The following is a 13677-nucleotide window of genomic DNA, read 5'->3' on the forward strand; positions in this document are numbered from 1 at the left end:
TGACCTGCCCTTGACAAAGCCATGCTGACTACTCCTAATCATATTATACAGTGGCATGCAGAAGTTTGGGCACCCTGGTCAAAATTTCTGTTACTGTGAGTGAGTAGAAGATGAACTGATCTCCAAAAATCATAAAGTTAAAGATGAAACATTCTTTTCAACATTTTAAGCAAGATTAGTGTATTATTTTTGTTTTGTACAATTTTAGAGTGGAAAAAAAGGAAAGCAGCATCATGCATGGCAAAACCTTCAGCTTGCGCCTCTTGAGATAGTCCATTGTGGATTTTGAGGTGTGTTTAGGATGATTATCCTGTTGTAGAAGACATCCTCTTTTCACCTTCAGCTTTTTTTTAAAAAAACAGATGGTGCGATGTTTGCTTCCAGAATTTACTGGCATTTAATTAATTCTTCCCTCTACCATTGAAATGTTCCCCATGCCACTGGCTGCAACACAAGCCCAAAGCATGATCGATCCACCCCCATGCTTAACAGTTGGAGTGGTGTTCTTTTCATGAAATTCTGCACCCTTTTTTCCCCCAAACATACCTTTGCTCATTGCGGCCAAAAAGTTCTGTTTTAACTTCATCAGTTCACAGGATTTGTTTCCAAAATGCAACAGGCTTGTTTAGATGTTCCTTTGCAAACTTCTGACGCTGAATTTTGTGGTGAGGATGCAGGAAAGGTTTTCTTCTGATGACTCTTCCATGAAGGTCATATTTGTGCAGGTATCACTGCAGAGTAGAACAGTGCACCACCACTCCAGACTCTGCTAAATCTTCCTGAAGGACTTTTGCAGTTAAACAGGGGTTTTGATTTGCCTTTCTAGCAATCCTACGAGCAGTTCTCTCAGGAAGTTTTCTTGGTTTTCCAGACCTCAACTTGACTTCCACTGTTCCAGTTAACTGCCATTTCTTAGTTACATTACGAACTGAGGAAATGGCTACCTGAAAGCACTTTGCTATCTTCTTATAGCCTTCTCCTGCTTTGTGGGCATCATTTATTTTAATTTTCACAGTGCTAGGCAGCTGCTTAGAGGAGCCCATGGCTGCTGATTGTTGGGAGAAGGTTTGAGGAGTCAGGGTATTTATAAAGCTTTGAAATTTGGCCTTTCCTACTGATGACTGTGAACAAGCTATAGCCCTAACAAGCTAATTAAGCTCTGAGGCCTTGGTAAAAGTTATCTGAGAGCTCAAATCTCTTGGGTGCCCAAACTTCTGCATTGCACTCCTTTCCTTTTTTTTAACTTTAAAATTGTACAAAACAAAAATAATACACTAATCTTGCTTAAAATGTTGAAAAGAATGTTTCATCTTTAACTTTTGAAGATCAGTTCATCTTCTACTCACTTAACTATTCACAGTAACAGAAATTTTGACCAGAAGTGCCCAAACTTTTGCATGCCACTGTTCTTGTAGAATGCCTTGGGGTTTTCCTTAATCCTGCCCACCAAGGTCTTCTCATGGCCCCTTCTGGGTCTCTTAATTTCCTTCTTAAGTTCCTTCCTGTTAGCCTTATGATCTTCTAGATCTCTAACATTACCTAGCTGTCTGAACCTTTCGTAAGCTTTTCTTTTCTTCTTGACTAGGTTTACTACTGCTTTTGTATACCACGGTTCCTGTAACCTACCATAACCTCCCTGTCTCTTTAGAACATACCTATGCAGAACTCCACACAAATATTCCCCGAACATTTGCCACATTTCTTCCATACCTTTCCCAGAGAACATCTGTTCCCAATTTAAGCTTCCAAGTTCCTGCCTGATAGCTTCATAATTCCCCTTACTCCAATTAAACACTTTTCTAAATTGTCTGTTCCTATCTCTCTCCAATGCTATTGTAAAGGAGATATAATTATGATCACTGTCTCCAGAATGCTCTCCCACTGAGAGATCTGACACCTGGATCAGGTTCATTTTCCAATACCAAATCAAGTACAGTCTCTCCTCTTGTAGGCTTATCTACATATTGTGTGATGAAACCTTCCTGAACACACCTAACTCCACCCTATCTAAACTCCTTGCTCTCGGGAGATGCCAATCAATATTTAGGAAATTAAAATCTCCCATCACACCAACCCCTTTATTAATACACCTTTCCAGGATCTGTTTCCCTATCTGCTCCTCGATATCCCTGTTACTATTGGGCTAAAACATCCAGTGGAGTTATTGACCCTCTCCTGTTCCTAACCTCCACCCACCTTTCCTTGGCTTTTATGCAGTTCTTAACTTCCCTTGTTAGCCACGTTTGCCTACCCCTGCCATTTTAGAACAATTTCTCCTGTGGGACTATCTATCCTGCACCTTGTGAACTATTCCCAACCATCACTGCTCTGGTTAGAAAGTCTGCAGACACTAAAATAGGTGGTTTTAGGAACACTAAAGATAGTTTTCAGGAGTACAGAGTGATTTTGATCAAATGGGTAAGTGGGCTGAGGAATGGAAAATAGGGTTTAATTCAGATAAGTGTGAGGCATTACACTTAAGGAAGACCAACCAGGACAGCACTTGCACAGTGAATAGTAGGACCCTGGGGAATGTTTAGAACAGAAGAGCCTAGGAGTACACGGTTACCTGAATGTGGTGTCATAAGTAGACAGGGGAGTGATGAACATGTTTGGCTTGCTGACCTTCATCAGTCAAGCACTGAGTATAAAAGTTGGGATATTATGTTGCAGTTGTATGAGATGATAGCAGGTCTTGTTTGGAATAGTGTTCAGTTTTGGTCACCTTCCTCTACACATTATGCCTTTTAAGCTGGAAGAAATGCAGCAAAGATTAACGAGGATGTTGCTAGGACTCAAGGGACTGAGTTATAGAGGTTGAGCAGGCTACAACTTTATTCACTGGAGCATCAAAGAATAAAGGGTGACCTTACAGATGTGTTTAAAGCCATGAGACAAAGATAGAGTGAATGGACACAGTCATTTTCCCAGGATCGGAGCATCAAGAACAAAAGTACATAGGATTAAGGTGAGAGATTTAGTAAGAACCCGAAGGGCAGTTTCTTAACCCAGAGGGCGGTCCATATGTGGAACAAGCTGCCTGAGGAAGTGGTTGAGGCAAAAAAGGTTTAGAAGGATATGGGCCCAACGTGAGCTTAGATGGGTATTGCGTTGTAAGACTATAATAGAAAGCAAATGAAATGACACCGATCATATTGGCATGGAATTAGGCTATTTGGACTAATCAACCAGGCTGGGTAGCAGCTTGTTGTTAATGTGCTGTGGGTTTTTTTTTGGCCATCCACCTCACTCCCTACACTTTTAATCTTCTCAATGGCAGACATATAACACAGAAACAGAACCTATGCACCAAGCTGTTGTCAATTTCCAGGCATCATCTGAATTGTATTTAACCTCATGTCCATCATACCGTATCACCTTCCCGTTTTAAAATGTTGAGGTATTGTCTCTGTTTTACTTACTAACCACAGGAGTAATTACCACACCCCTTCATACTTCTATGTCAGCTTATTGTACACACCTCATTACTGGAAGTAGATGCTTAAAGACTGACACCAGCCCTTGGAAGTGCAAGGGCCAGACAAGCTATCTTACTTCAGCAGTGGTGCCCTTTCCTTGTCACCTATTTGGTTTGACTGTGCTATGGCAATATGCTTAGAAATAGTTTCCTGCGCTAAACTGTAAGTTGGTTAATCCATAAGATTCATCCTTTGCATCCACTGACTCACTGGGAAATTTTACATTTGATGCATGATTAATAAACTCTTCAATAATCTAGAACAAGCTTAGATGATCAACTCAAACATCAGAAATAATCTCACCTTCATGAAGTTGTGACAGTCTTGGACCAGAGGACCACGTGTGATCTGTTTGAACTTTTCACAAACCGCAGGGAAATTATTTGCCTCTAAGATTGAAGCCTGGTGGTACTTTATTAATGTCAAGGCCACACGAAAGGTGATTTTAGATCCTTCATAGAACAGACAGTCCCAGATACGAAGAACTGTCTGGAATAATGGAAAATAGATATCAAGCCAAACAGCAGAAGAACAAGCCCTTCAATCCATCATATACATTTCAAACTAACACACACAAAATGCTGAAGGAACTCCGCACATCAGGCAGTTTCTATGGAGAAGAATAAACCGTCGATGTTTTGATCTGAGACCCTTCATCAGGTCATGCCAGCTCCATATACATGAAGATGTGGTCAGTAGCATTATGCCTTGGCAAATTTAATTTCAATACTTAAACTTTGAGAGTTTAGTCAAGTTTATTGTCATCGCATCTGTCATACATGTATTTGTACAAATGAAAAACTTACTTGCAGCAACATCACAGGCTCACAGCATCGAATATACAACATTCAAAATAAAAACACACCAGAAGTTGCATAAGAGAGAACGCAAATAGATCAGGAACAAATTCACTTAAGTGTTAAGTGATCATCGTGTTGCTATATTCAGCTAGTGATTAGAATTGTGGTTCGGGAACCGAATGGTTGAAGTGAAGTAGCTGTTCCACCTGTGTGCCTCCTGTTCTACTGTAGCTACATAACAGAAGAACATAAGAAATTGGAGCAGGAGTTGCCATCTGGCCCGTCGAGCCTGCTCCACCATTCAATAATATCATGGCTGATCTGGCCATGGACTCATCTCCACCCACCTGCCTTTTCCCCATTACCCTTAATTCCCCTACAATGCAAAAATCTATCCAACCTTGTCTTAAATATATTTACTGAGGTAGCCTCCACCGCGTCATTGGGCAGAGAATTCCATAGATTCAGCACCCTCTGGGAACAGCAATTCCTCCTCATCTCCATCCTAAATTTACTCCCCCAAATCATGAGCCTCTATCCCCCTAGTTCTAGTCTCACCCATCAGTGAAAACACCTTTCCTGCCTCTATCTTATCTACCCCTTTCGTAAATGTTATATGTTTCTATAAGATCTCCTCTTATTCTTCTGAATTCCAGTGAGTACAGTCTCAGGTGACTCAATCTCTCCTCATAGTCTAACCCATTTGTCTCTGGAATGAACCTGGTGAACCTCCTCTGCACCGCATCCAAAGCCAGTATATCCTTCCTTAATTAAGAAGATCAGAGGTGCACACAGTACTCCAGGTGCGGCCTCACCAGTACCCTGTACAGTTGCAGCATAACCTCCCTGCTCTTAAATTCAATCTCTCTTTAGCAATGAAGGCCAACATCCATTTGCCTTCTTGATAGCCTGCTGGACTTGCAAACCAACTTTTTCATGCACAAGCATTCCGGTTCTGATGCACAGCAGCATGCTGCAATTTTTTACCATTTTAGTAATAATCTGCTCTTCCATTTTCCCTTCCAGAGTGGATGACCTTGCATTTACCAGCATTGTATTCCATCTGTCAGACCCTTGCCCACTCACTTAACCTATCTATATCTCTCTGCAGACTCTCCATATCTTCTGCACAATTTGCTTTTCCACTCAATTTAGTGTCATCAGCAAACTTGGGTACATTACAGTCAGTCCCCTCCACCAGATCGTTAATGTATATCGTGAACAGTTGCAGGCCCAGCACCAACCCCTACGGCACGCCGCTCACCACTGATTGCCAACCAGAGAAACATCTCAACTCTCTGCTTTCTATTGGTTAACCAATCCTCCATCCACGTTAATACACCACCCCCAACTCTATGCATCCTTATCTTATGGTAAGTCTTTTATGTGACATCTTATTGAATGCCTTCTGTAAATCCAAGTAAATAACACCCATCTGTTCCTGACTATCCATTATGCTCATTATATCCTCAAAGAACTCTAGTTAGTTTGTCAAACAGGACCTGCCTTTGCTGAATCCATGCTGCGTCTGCCTGATGGATCCATTTCTTTCCAGATGTCTTGCTATTTCTTCTTTAATGACAGCTTCAAGCATTTTCCCAACTACAGATGTTAAACTAACTGGCCTGTAGTTACCCGCATTTTGCCTACATCCTTTTTTAAACAGTGGTGTGACATTCACCATCTTCCAATCTGCCAGGACCTGCCCAGAGTCCAGAGAATTTTGATAAATCATCACCAAAACCTCTGCTATAACTTCTGCCATTCCTTTCAGTATCCTGGGATGCATTCCATTAGTATCTGGGGACTTATCTATCTTTAGGCCCACAAGTTTTCTCAGCACTACCTCCTAAGTGATAGCTGTTGTATCGAGGTCCTCCCCTCCCATAGCACCCATAACATCTCTCTTTGGCAATGTTAGACATCTCCTCCATCATGAAGACTGACACAAAATAGTCATTCAAAGCTTCTGCCATTTCCTCATTATCCCCTTCCATCAATTCCCCCTTCTCATCCTCCAAGGGACCTACATTCACTTTAGCCACCCTTTTCTTCTAAATATAATTATTAAAACCTTTACTATCTGTTTTTATATTCGGTGCTAGTTTATTTTCATAATCTCTCTTCCCTTTCTTCATTGCTCACTTTGTGGCTCTTTGTTGATTTTAAAGTCTTCCCAATCTTCCAGTTTCCCACTATTCTTGGCAACTTTATTTGCATGAGTTTTTAGCATGATGCCTTCTTATATTTCCCTAGTTATCCAAGGCTGGCTCTCCCCACCCTTACTGTCCTTGCTTTTAACTGGAAAATGTTATTGTTGAGCACTGTGAAAAATCTCTTTCAAAGACTTCCACTGTTCCTCAATCATCCCATCACATAGTCTGTGTCCCAGTCTACATTAGCCAAATCCTCCATCATCCAATTGTAGTCTCCATTGTTTAGGCATACTAAAACACTGGTTTTAGATGGAACTATTGCACCCTCCATTTGTAAGATAAATTCAATCATACTGTGATCACTCTTTCTAAGAGGATCCCTAACTACAAATCACCAATCTTACCTGTCTCATTGCACAGGACCAGATCTAAGATAGCATGTTCCCTTGTAGGTTCAGTAACATGCTGTTCAAGATGGATGCAATCTATGAAGTCATCCTCAACACTGCCTCGACCAACGTGATTCACCCAATCTACGTGCAAGTCAAAGTCCCTCATGATAACTGCTGTTCCACTCTGACATGCCTCAGATATTTCTCTGTTTATTGCCTGAGCCATTGTAATGTTATTATTTGGTGGCCTATAGACAACTCTCACCGGTGATTTTTTCCCTTTACTATTCCTAATCTCTACCCAGATGGATCCAACATCCTGCTCCTTAGAACTTGTATTGTCTCTCACTATCACCCTGATCTCATCCTCTGCTACCCACATCCCTTACCTTCCTGCCTATCCTTCCATTATCACTATAAAAAGATGGCATGGCCTGGATGGTGGAGACCTTTGATGACAAATGATGCCTTCTTGAGGCAGTGCCTGCTATAGAAGATACTACCAATCGTGGGCAATGCTGAGTCCACTACTCACTTGTCATACCAGGCCATGATACAACCAGTTAGGATACTTTCAATAGTACATTTACAGAAGTTTATTACGGTACTGATCCCCTAAGAAAGTCGAGACATTGTGATTGCATCTATGTACTGGGTCATCCAATATGTTAAAGCTAGGGATTTAACGCTGCTGACCCTCCTGATGCACTGATGTAGATTGATAGATGTTCACACATCTCCCCCTTACTGAAGTCGACTATCAGTTCTTTAATTTTCCCAGACATTGAGCAAGAGGTTGATCTTGTGGCACCACTCAACCAGGTATCCCATCTTGGTCCTTTATGCTGACCACCCTCTGCGTGAAAAAAAAATGTTCTGTAGGTCTCCATTAAACCCCTTTCTCCTGACCTCAGCCACTCTGCTATGGGGAAGGTATCTAACTATCTACCATATCTATGCCCCTCAAATCTCTCTCTATCTGTCCCCTTTGCCTCGCACATTAACGTGAGAAAGTCACATTATTTATGATTGGATATGGTGCTGTATAGTCTTGGGCCCATTTATGACAGGTGTGCTCTTGGGAAACTCCAGCAGTCCTGAAAATTGTGTCTTCTTGTTTATGGATGGATGTACCACTAAAACTATGAACTTACACTTAAGGAGATGAGGCTGTTTGAGGAAAAAAAGTCAGTTCATTTTGTAATTGTTCAGTAAACATCAAAATGTTTGGAGTAAATTCCAAGACGCTAGTGTAGGCAGTACAAGTCAAGAGTACAGAGCTGTACTAGTGCCCCTTCTCCACAGCACATTAAAACAAGATTTAAATATACAACAAAACAGAGTTCCTCTAGGAAAAAAATTCTCACTGAAAGCAGAGTTAAATAAGCGAGAAACCATGCATTCAACTGTAAACTCTGTCCCAGGGGCTTACCTCCACGGGAAGAATGTCAATAAACAAACAGATAAACCATCGAGAAACAACCAAGGTCCACATCACATTGTGCCGTTCCATTAACTCCGCGATCGCAGGGACCTTCATCCTAACCAGATGAGCCAGAACCTCTTGATCAGTCTTTAGTCCAATCATTGTTGGACTGTAGAAACCTGGAAAAAGAGGAAAGGATATTTTAGGGAAAGAAAAATAAACACTTGTCCATTACAAGCAGTATTTCAAAAATGGAGAACTTTTTCAAACGAAGTGTTCAAACAGGTTCCATGCCAACAATCGGAGGTGGCCTTTACATTGTTTCTTTGGACTGCCTCATTCCCTGTTAAATGTCAACCCCGGATTACAGTTTAAACGTACATCCTAGGCAGTCACACCTATTAGATTAACAACTTCAAATCTGTCTGTGGCTAGAAGCAAGAGGGTGGGACTGTGAGTGGGGCAGGTAGGTAGCGCAGGAGGAGCCTCAGCCCTTGAGCTTGTCCAACAGATCCGAGGTTGCTACACCCCGTGAGGATGAGAGTGCGGACTACAGGAAGGTTGAGCAACTGAACCATGGCAATATGGTTCAGCGAGCCATTCAAGAATGGGAAGAGAAATGTAGTTGTAATAACACCACAAGACATAAGAGAAGAATTAGACCAAGCAGTCCATTGAGTCTGCTCTGCCATTACATCATGGTCAGTTTGTTAACCCTCTCTACCCCATAACCTTTGATGTTCATACTGATCAAGAACCTATCAGCCTTCACTTTAAATGCACCCAATGACCTGGCCTCCACAGCTGCCTGTGGCAATGAATTCCACAGATTCACCACCCTCTGGCTAAAGAAATTCCTCCTCGTCTGTTCTAAAGAGACATCCTTCTATTCTGAGGCTGTGCACTCTGGTTCTAGACTTTACCAGTATAGGAAGCATCCTCTCCACGTCCACTCTATTTAGGCCTTTCAATATTCAATAGGTTTCAATGTGCCCTCATTCCTCTAAGTTCTAGTGAGTACAATCCCAGAGCCATCAAATGGTCCTCATATATTAACCCTTTCATTTCCAGAATCATTCTTGTGAACCTCTTCTGGACCCTCTCCAATGCCAGCGCATCTTTTCTTAGAAAGCAGCCCAAAACTGCTCATGATGCTCCATGTGTTGTCTGCCAATGAGTCATAAAGACTCAGCATCACATGCTTGCTAGTCCTTTTGAAGTGAATGATAACTTTGCATTTACCTTCCTTACCACCGATTCAACCTGCAAGTTAATCTTTAGGGAATCCTGCATGAGGACTCCCAAGTCCCTTTCCCTGAATTTTCTCCTGATCTAGAAAATAGTCTACACCTTTATTCCTTCTACCAAAGTGCATAATTCACTTCCCAACACTATTCCATCTGCCGCTTCTTTGGGAATTTTCCTAATCTATCTAAATCCTGCAGACTCCCTGCTTCCTCAGCACTATCTGCCCCTCCACCTACAGTATATTTGTATAGAATACATGCCAAATATGATTGCAGCAAAGCCATCAACTCTATCATCCAATTCATTGATAAATAGTGGGAAAAGGAGCAGTCCCCAACACTGTCCCCGGAGAGGACTGAAAACACGAGCAGCCTCGTGGAGAAGACTAGAGATGGGGTGCAGGGTCGTGATGGACTCCATTTCAAAAGTCAAGGAAGACTGAAGCATCAAGGTGAATGAAGAGGAGGTCAGCTGACATTCTCCACAGAGGCCATGAGGTTGGCAGCAGTCAGTAGCTGGGTCAGCATGGTGGATGCTCTTCAGAGAAGGACTAAATTTGTGTGACTGCTCTCCTCAACAGTTTTGGAGTTCTGAGATTTATGTGATTATAGCACTGTAGTTTATACCGATATCCTTCAGCTTTCAGTGTTTTCTTTCTTGCTGCCCATTGGCGGGTGGACAATACGTTACTTTTTGTGTGAGGGAGGGCTTGGGGATTTGGGGTCTGATGTTCTTGTTGCTGTTTTTCTGTGTGGACAATCCGTTAGATGTGTGTGTGCGAGAGGGGTTAGAGTCGTGCTATCGTTGCTGTTCAGCTGCCGTTTCCCATTTGTGCGAGGGGGGATGGGGGTTTGATGTTATTCTCAATGTTTTTTTAATGAGAGAAGGGGTGGGGGTTTTTGATGTTCTAGCTGCTGTATTCTGAACGGGTGATCTGTTAGTTTTTGTACGAAGGAGGGGATGAGGGGATTTGATGCTCCAGCTGACATTCTCTGTGTGGGTAATCTGTTATTTTTTGTATGAGGGAGGCGTCGATATTTCAGCTGCTGTTTCCCATTTGTACGAGGGAGGGGTTGATTTTTCAATTTGTACGAGATAGGGGTTGGGGGAGGTTGATATTTCAGTTGCCGTTTCCCATTTGTACGAGGGAGGGGTTGATATTTCAGCTGCCGTTTCCCATTTGTACGAGGGGGGGTCGATATTTCAGCTGCCGTTTCCCATTTGTACGAGGGAGGGGTTGATATTTCAGCTGCCGTTTCCCATTTGTACGAGGGAGGGGTTGATATTTCAGCTGCCGTTTCCCATTTGTACGAGGGAGGGGTTGATATTTCAGCTGCCGTTTCCCATTTGTACGAGGGGGGGGTCGATATTTCAGCTGCTGTTTCCCATTTGTACGAGGGAGGGGTTGGGGGGGTCGATATTTCAGCTGCCGTTTCCCATTTGTGTGAGGGAGGGGTTGCAAGCTTTGCTTCTTTTTCTCTGTCTTTCTTGTGCAGAGGTGGTTGATGTGTTTTCTTTCAACAACGCTGAAGTTTTTTCATGGCTATCTGGGGAAGATAATTATCAGAGTTGTATTGTACATGCTTACTTTGACAATAAAATGAACCTTTGACCCTGTAGAACACCACTAGCCAACCAGAAAAGACCCATTTTATTCCCATTCTTTGGCTTCTATCTGTCAGCCAATCTTCTATCCGTCAGCCAATCTTCTATCCATTCTAGTATCTTTCCTGAAATATCATGGGCATTTACCTTGTTTGCAGGCAATACAATAACAGGTGGAGGGGCAGTAGTGCTGAGGAAGCAGGGTGTCTGCAGAAGGACTTGGACAGATTAAGAGTATCGGCAATGGCTGGCAGATGGAATACAATGTACACTCAGTGCCCACTTTATTAGGTACCTCCTGTATCTAATAACGTAGCCACAGAGTGCATGTTCATGGTTTTCTGCTGCTGTAACCCACCCACTTCAAGGTTTGATGCATTGTGCATTCAGAGATGCTCCACTGTTGTAACGTGTGGATATTTGAGTTACTGTCGCCTTCCTGTCATCTTGAACCAGTCCAGCCATTCTCCCCTAAGCTCGCTCATTAACTATGCAATTATGACACAAAATGCTGCTGTCTAGATGGTTTTGTTTTTCACACCTTTCTCTGTAAACTCTAGGGACTGGTGTGCATGAAGTTCGCAGGTGAACAGCAGTTTGAGATACTCAAACCAGCTCGTCAGGCCCAACAATCATTCCACAGTCAAAGTTACTTCGATCATATTCTGCTCCATTCTGATGTTTGGTCTGAACAACAACTGAACCTTTTGACCGTGTCTGCATGCTTTTATGTATTGAGTTGCTGCCACATGGTAGGCTGATTAGATATTTAGACTAACGAGGTGTGCATACGTACCTAATAAAGTGGCCACTAAGTATATATGGTGATGCACTTTGGTAGGAATAAAGACAGAGACAGCTTTCTCAATGGGGAGCAAATTCAGAAATCGCAGCTGCAAAGGGATTTGGGAGTCCTAGTGTAGCAGGATTCTCTAAAGGAGGTTGAGATGGGAGTAAGGAAGGGAAATGCAATGTCAACATTCATTTCAAGAGGACTAGATTATATAAGTGCAAGGATGTAATGTTAAAACTTTACAAGGCATTGGTCAGACCACACTTAAGAGAACTGTGAGCAATTTTGGACCTTGTATCTAAGAAAGGATGTGCTGGCATTGGAGAGGTGGCAGAGGAGATTTACAAGAATGATTCAAGAATGAGGGGGTTAATGTATGAGGAGCATTTAATGATGATAGGCCTGTACTCACTGGAATTTAGAAGAACAAGGTGGGATCTCATTGAATCTTACCAGATATTGAAAGGCCTAGATACAGTGAATGTGCAGAGGATGCTTTCAATAGCGCTCCGACAATGACCAGAGGAAGCAGCAGAATAGAAGGATGTCTCTTTAGAACAGAGACAAAGAGGAATTTCTTCAGCTAAAGGTTAGTAAATCTGTGGAATTGTGCCACAGATATCAGTAGAAGCCAAGTCATTGAGTATATTTAAAGTGAGGATGATGGGTTCTTGATTATTAAAGTCAGTAAAAGGTTACAGGGAGAAGGCAGGAGAATGAGGCCGAGAAGGAAAATAAATCAGTCATGGTTGATTGGTAGAACAGACTCAATGGGCTGAATGGATCAATGGAAGTCTTTAAACACAGTCCCATTGCACTCTGCAGCTTATTCTGTCTTGTGTGACCATCAACTCTCCCTGCCACTGGGGGTAATTTAACTGAGTAAATCAACCACACATAGAACATGGAATAGTACAGCACATTACAGGCCCTTCGGCCCACAATGTTGTGCCGACCCTCAAACCCTGCCTCCCATATAACCCCCCACCTTAAATTCCTCCATATACCTGTCTGGTAGTCTCTTAAACTTCATCTCTGAGAGGATTCAGAAACTCCCAGCAAAAATGTGCAAACTCCACAGTCGCACCAGAGGCCAGGATCGAACCCATGAGCCTGGATCTGGCAACAACATTAACTGCTGCACCACAGTAACCCAAATTTCTAACCTTCCTCAATTCTGATGATGGGTTATTAATCCCAAATGTTAATTGCTTCATTCTCAACAGATTATGGGTGACCTGCACCAGGATTTTCTCTTTCATTGTTAGTGTGTGTACCGTCTGGTTTATCTACTATGACAAAAGAAATCTTCTCCTGTCCAACGTTGGAGTGGAGCAAGCACAGTTACAACTTAATTGAACAACAGCAAGTCATCCAGACTGTAACAGAGCAGGTTTTAGATCATCAATGGCGTACCGACGATCTACACCCAACTCTGTTTGTTGCTTATCGATGGGGTGGTTGTCTCAACTAATTCTGCATGTAAGCAGAGTCCTTCCCGAGATGTCTTAAAGGAATGCAGTAGGACTGCCTGTCCGATTGGTTTATTTACTAGTCCAGTCACAATATATCACCGTCACAGTGCAAGCTAACATGTCAATTCTAAACATACGCAGCTGATAATGTTCCTGAATTTAATGGCTTACTAGATCACTCCTGTGAATGTTGGGGGTCATTACAAATATATGATCCTGGAGCCAGAAACCAGGCAGGGGTGTATGGCACATTTCCTTCCTCGTGTTCTAGTTTGAGACCATTACTGACATTTGCTTTTCATT

The 13677-nt window shown here is 42.4% G+C and overlaps 1 protein-coding gene across 1 annotated transcript in view; it reads right to left on the reverse strand.

Annotated features, from left to right (window-relative positions):
• The window catches only part of grtp1a (growth hormone regulated TBC protein 1a), a 71935-nt gene that overhangs the window by 4235 nt on the left and 54023 nt on the right, over positions 1 to 13677 (reverse strand). The window contains exons 6-7 of the mRNA XM_073046056.1: positions 8260 to 8432; positions 3783 to 3968 (exon numbers count right to left, since the gene is read on the reverse strand). Of these exons, the coding sequence (XP_072902157.1) occupies positions 3783 to 3968; positions 8260 to 8432 (359 nt within the window). The remainder of the gene's footprint in view (positions 1 to 3782; positions 3969 to 8259; positions 8433 to 13677) is intronic.

Source organism: Hemitrygon akajei, chromosome 5, assembly GCF_048418815.1.
Source record: "Hemitrygon akajei chromosome 5, sHemAka1.3, whole genome shotgun sequence".
Classification (NCBI taxonomy): domain Eukaryota; kingdom Metazoa; phylum Chordata; class Chondrichthyes; order Myliobatiformes; family Dasyatidae; genus Hemitrygon; species Hemitrygon akajei.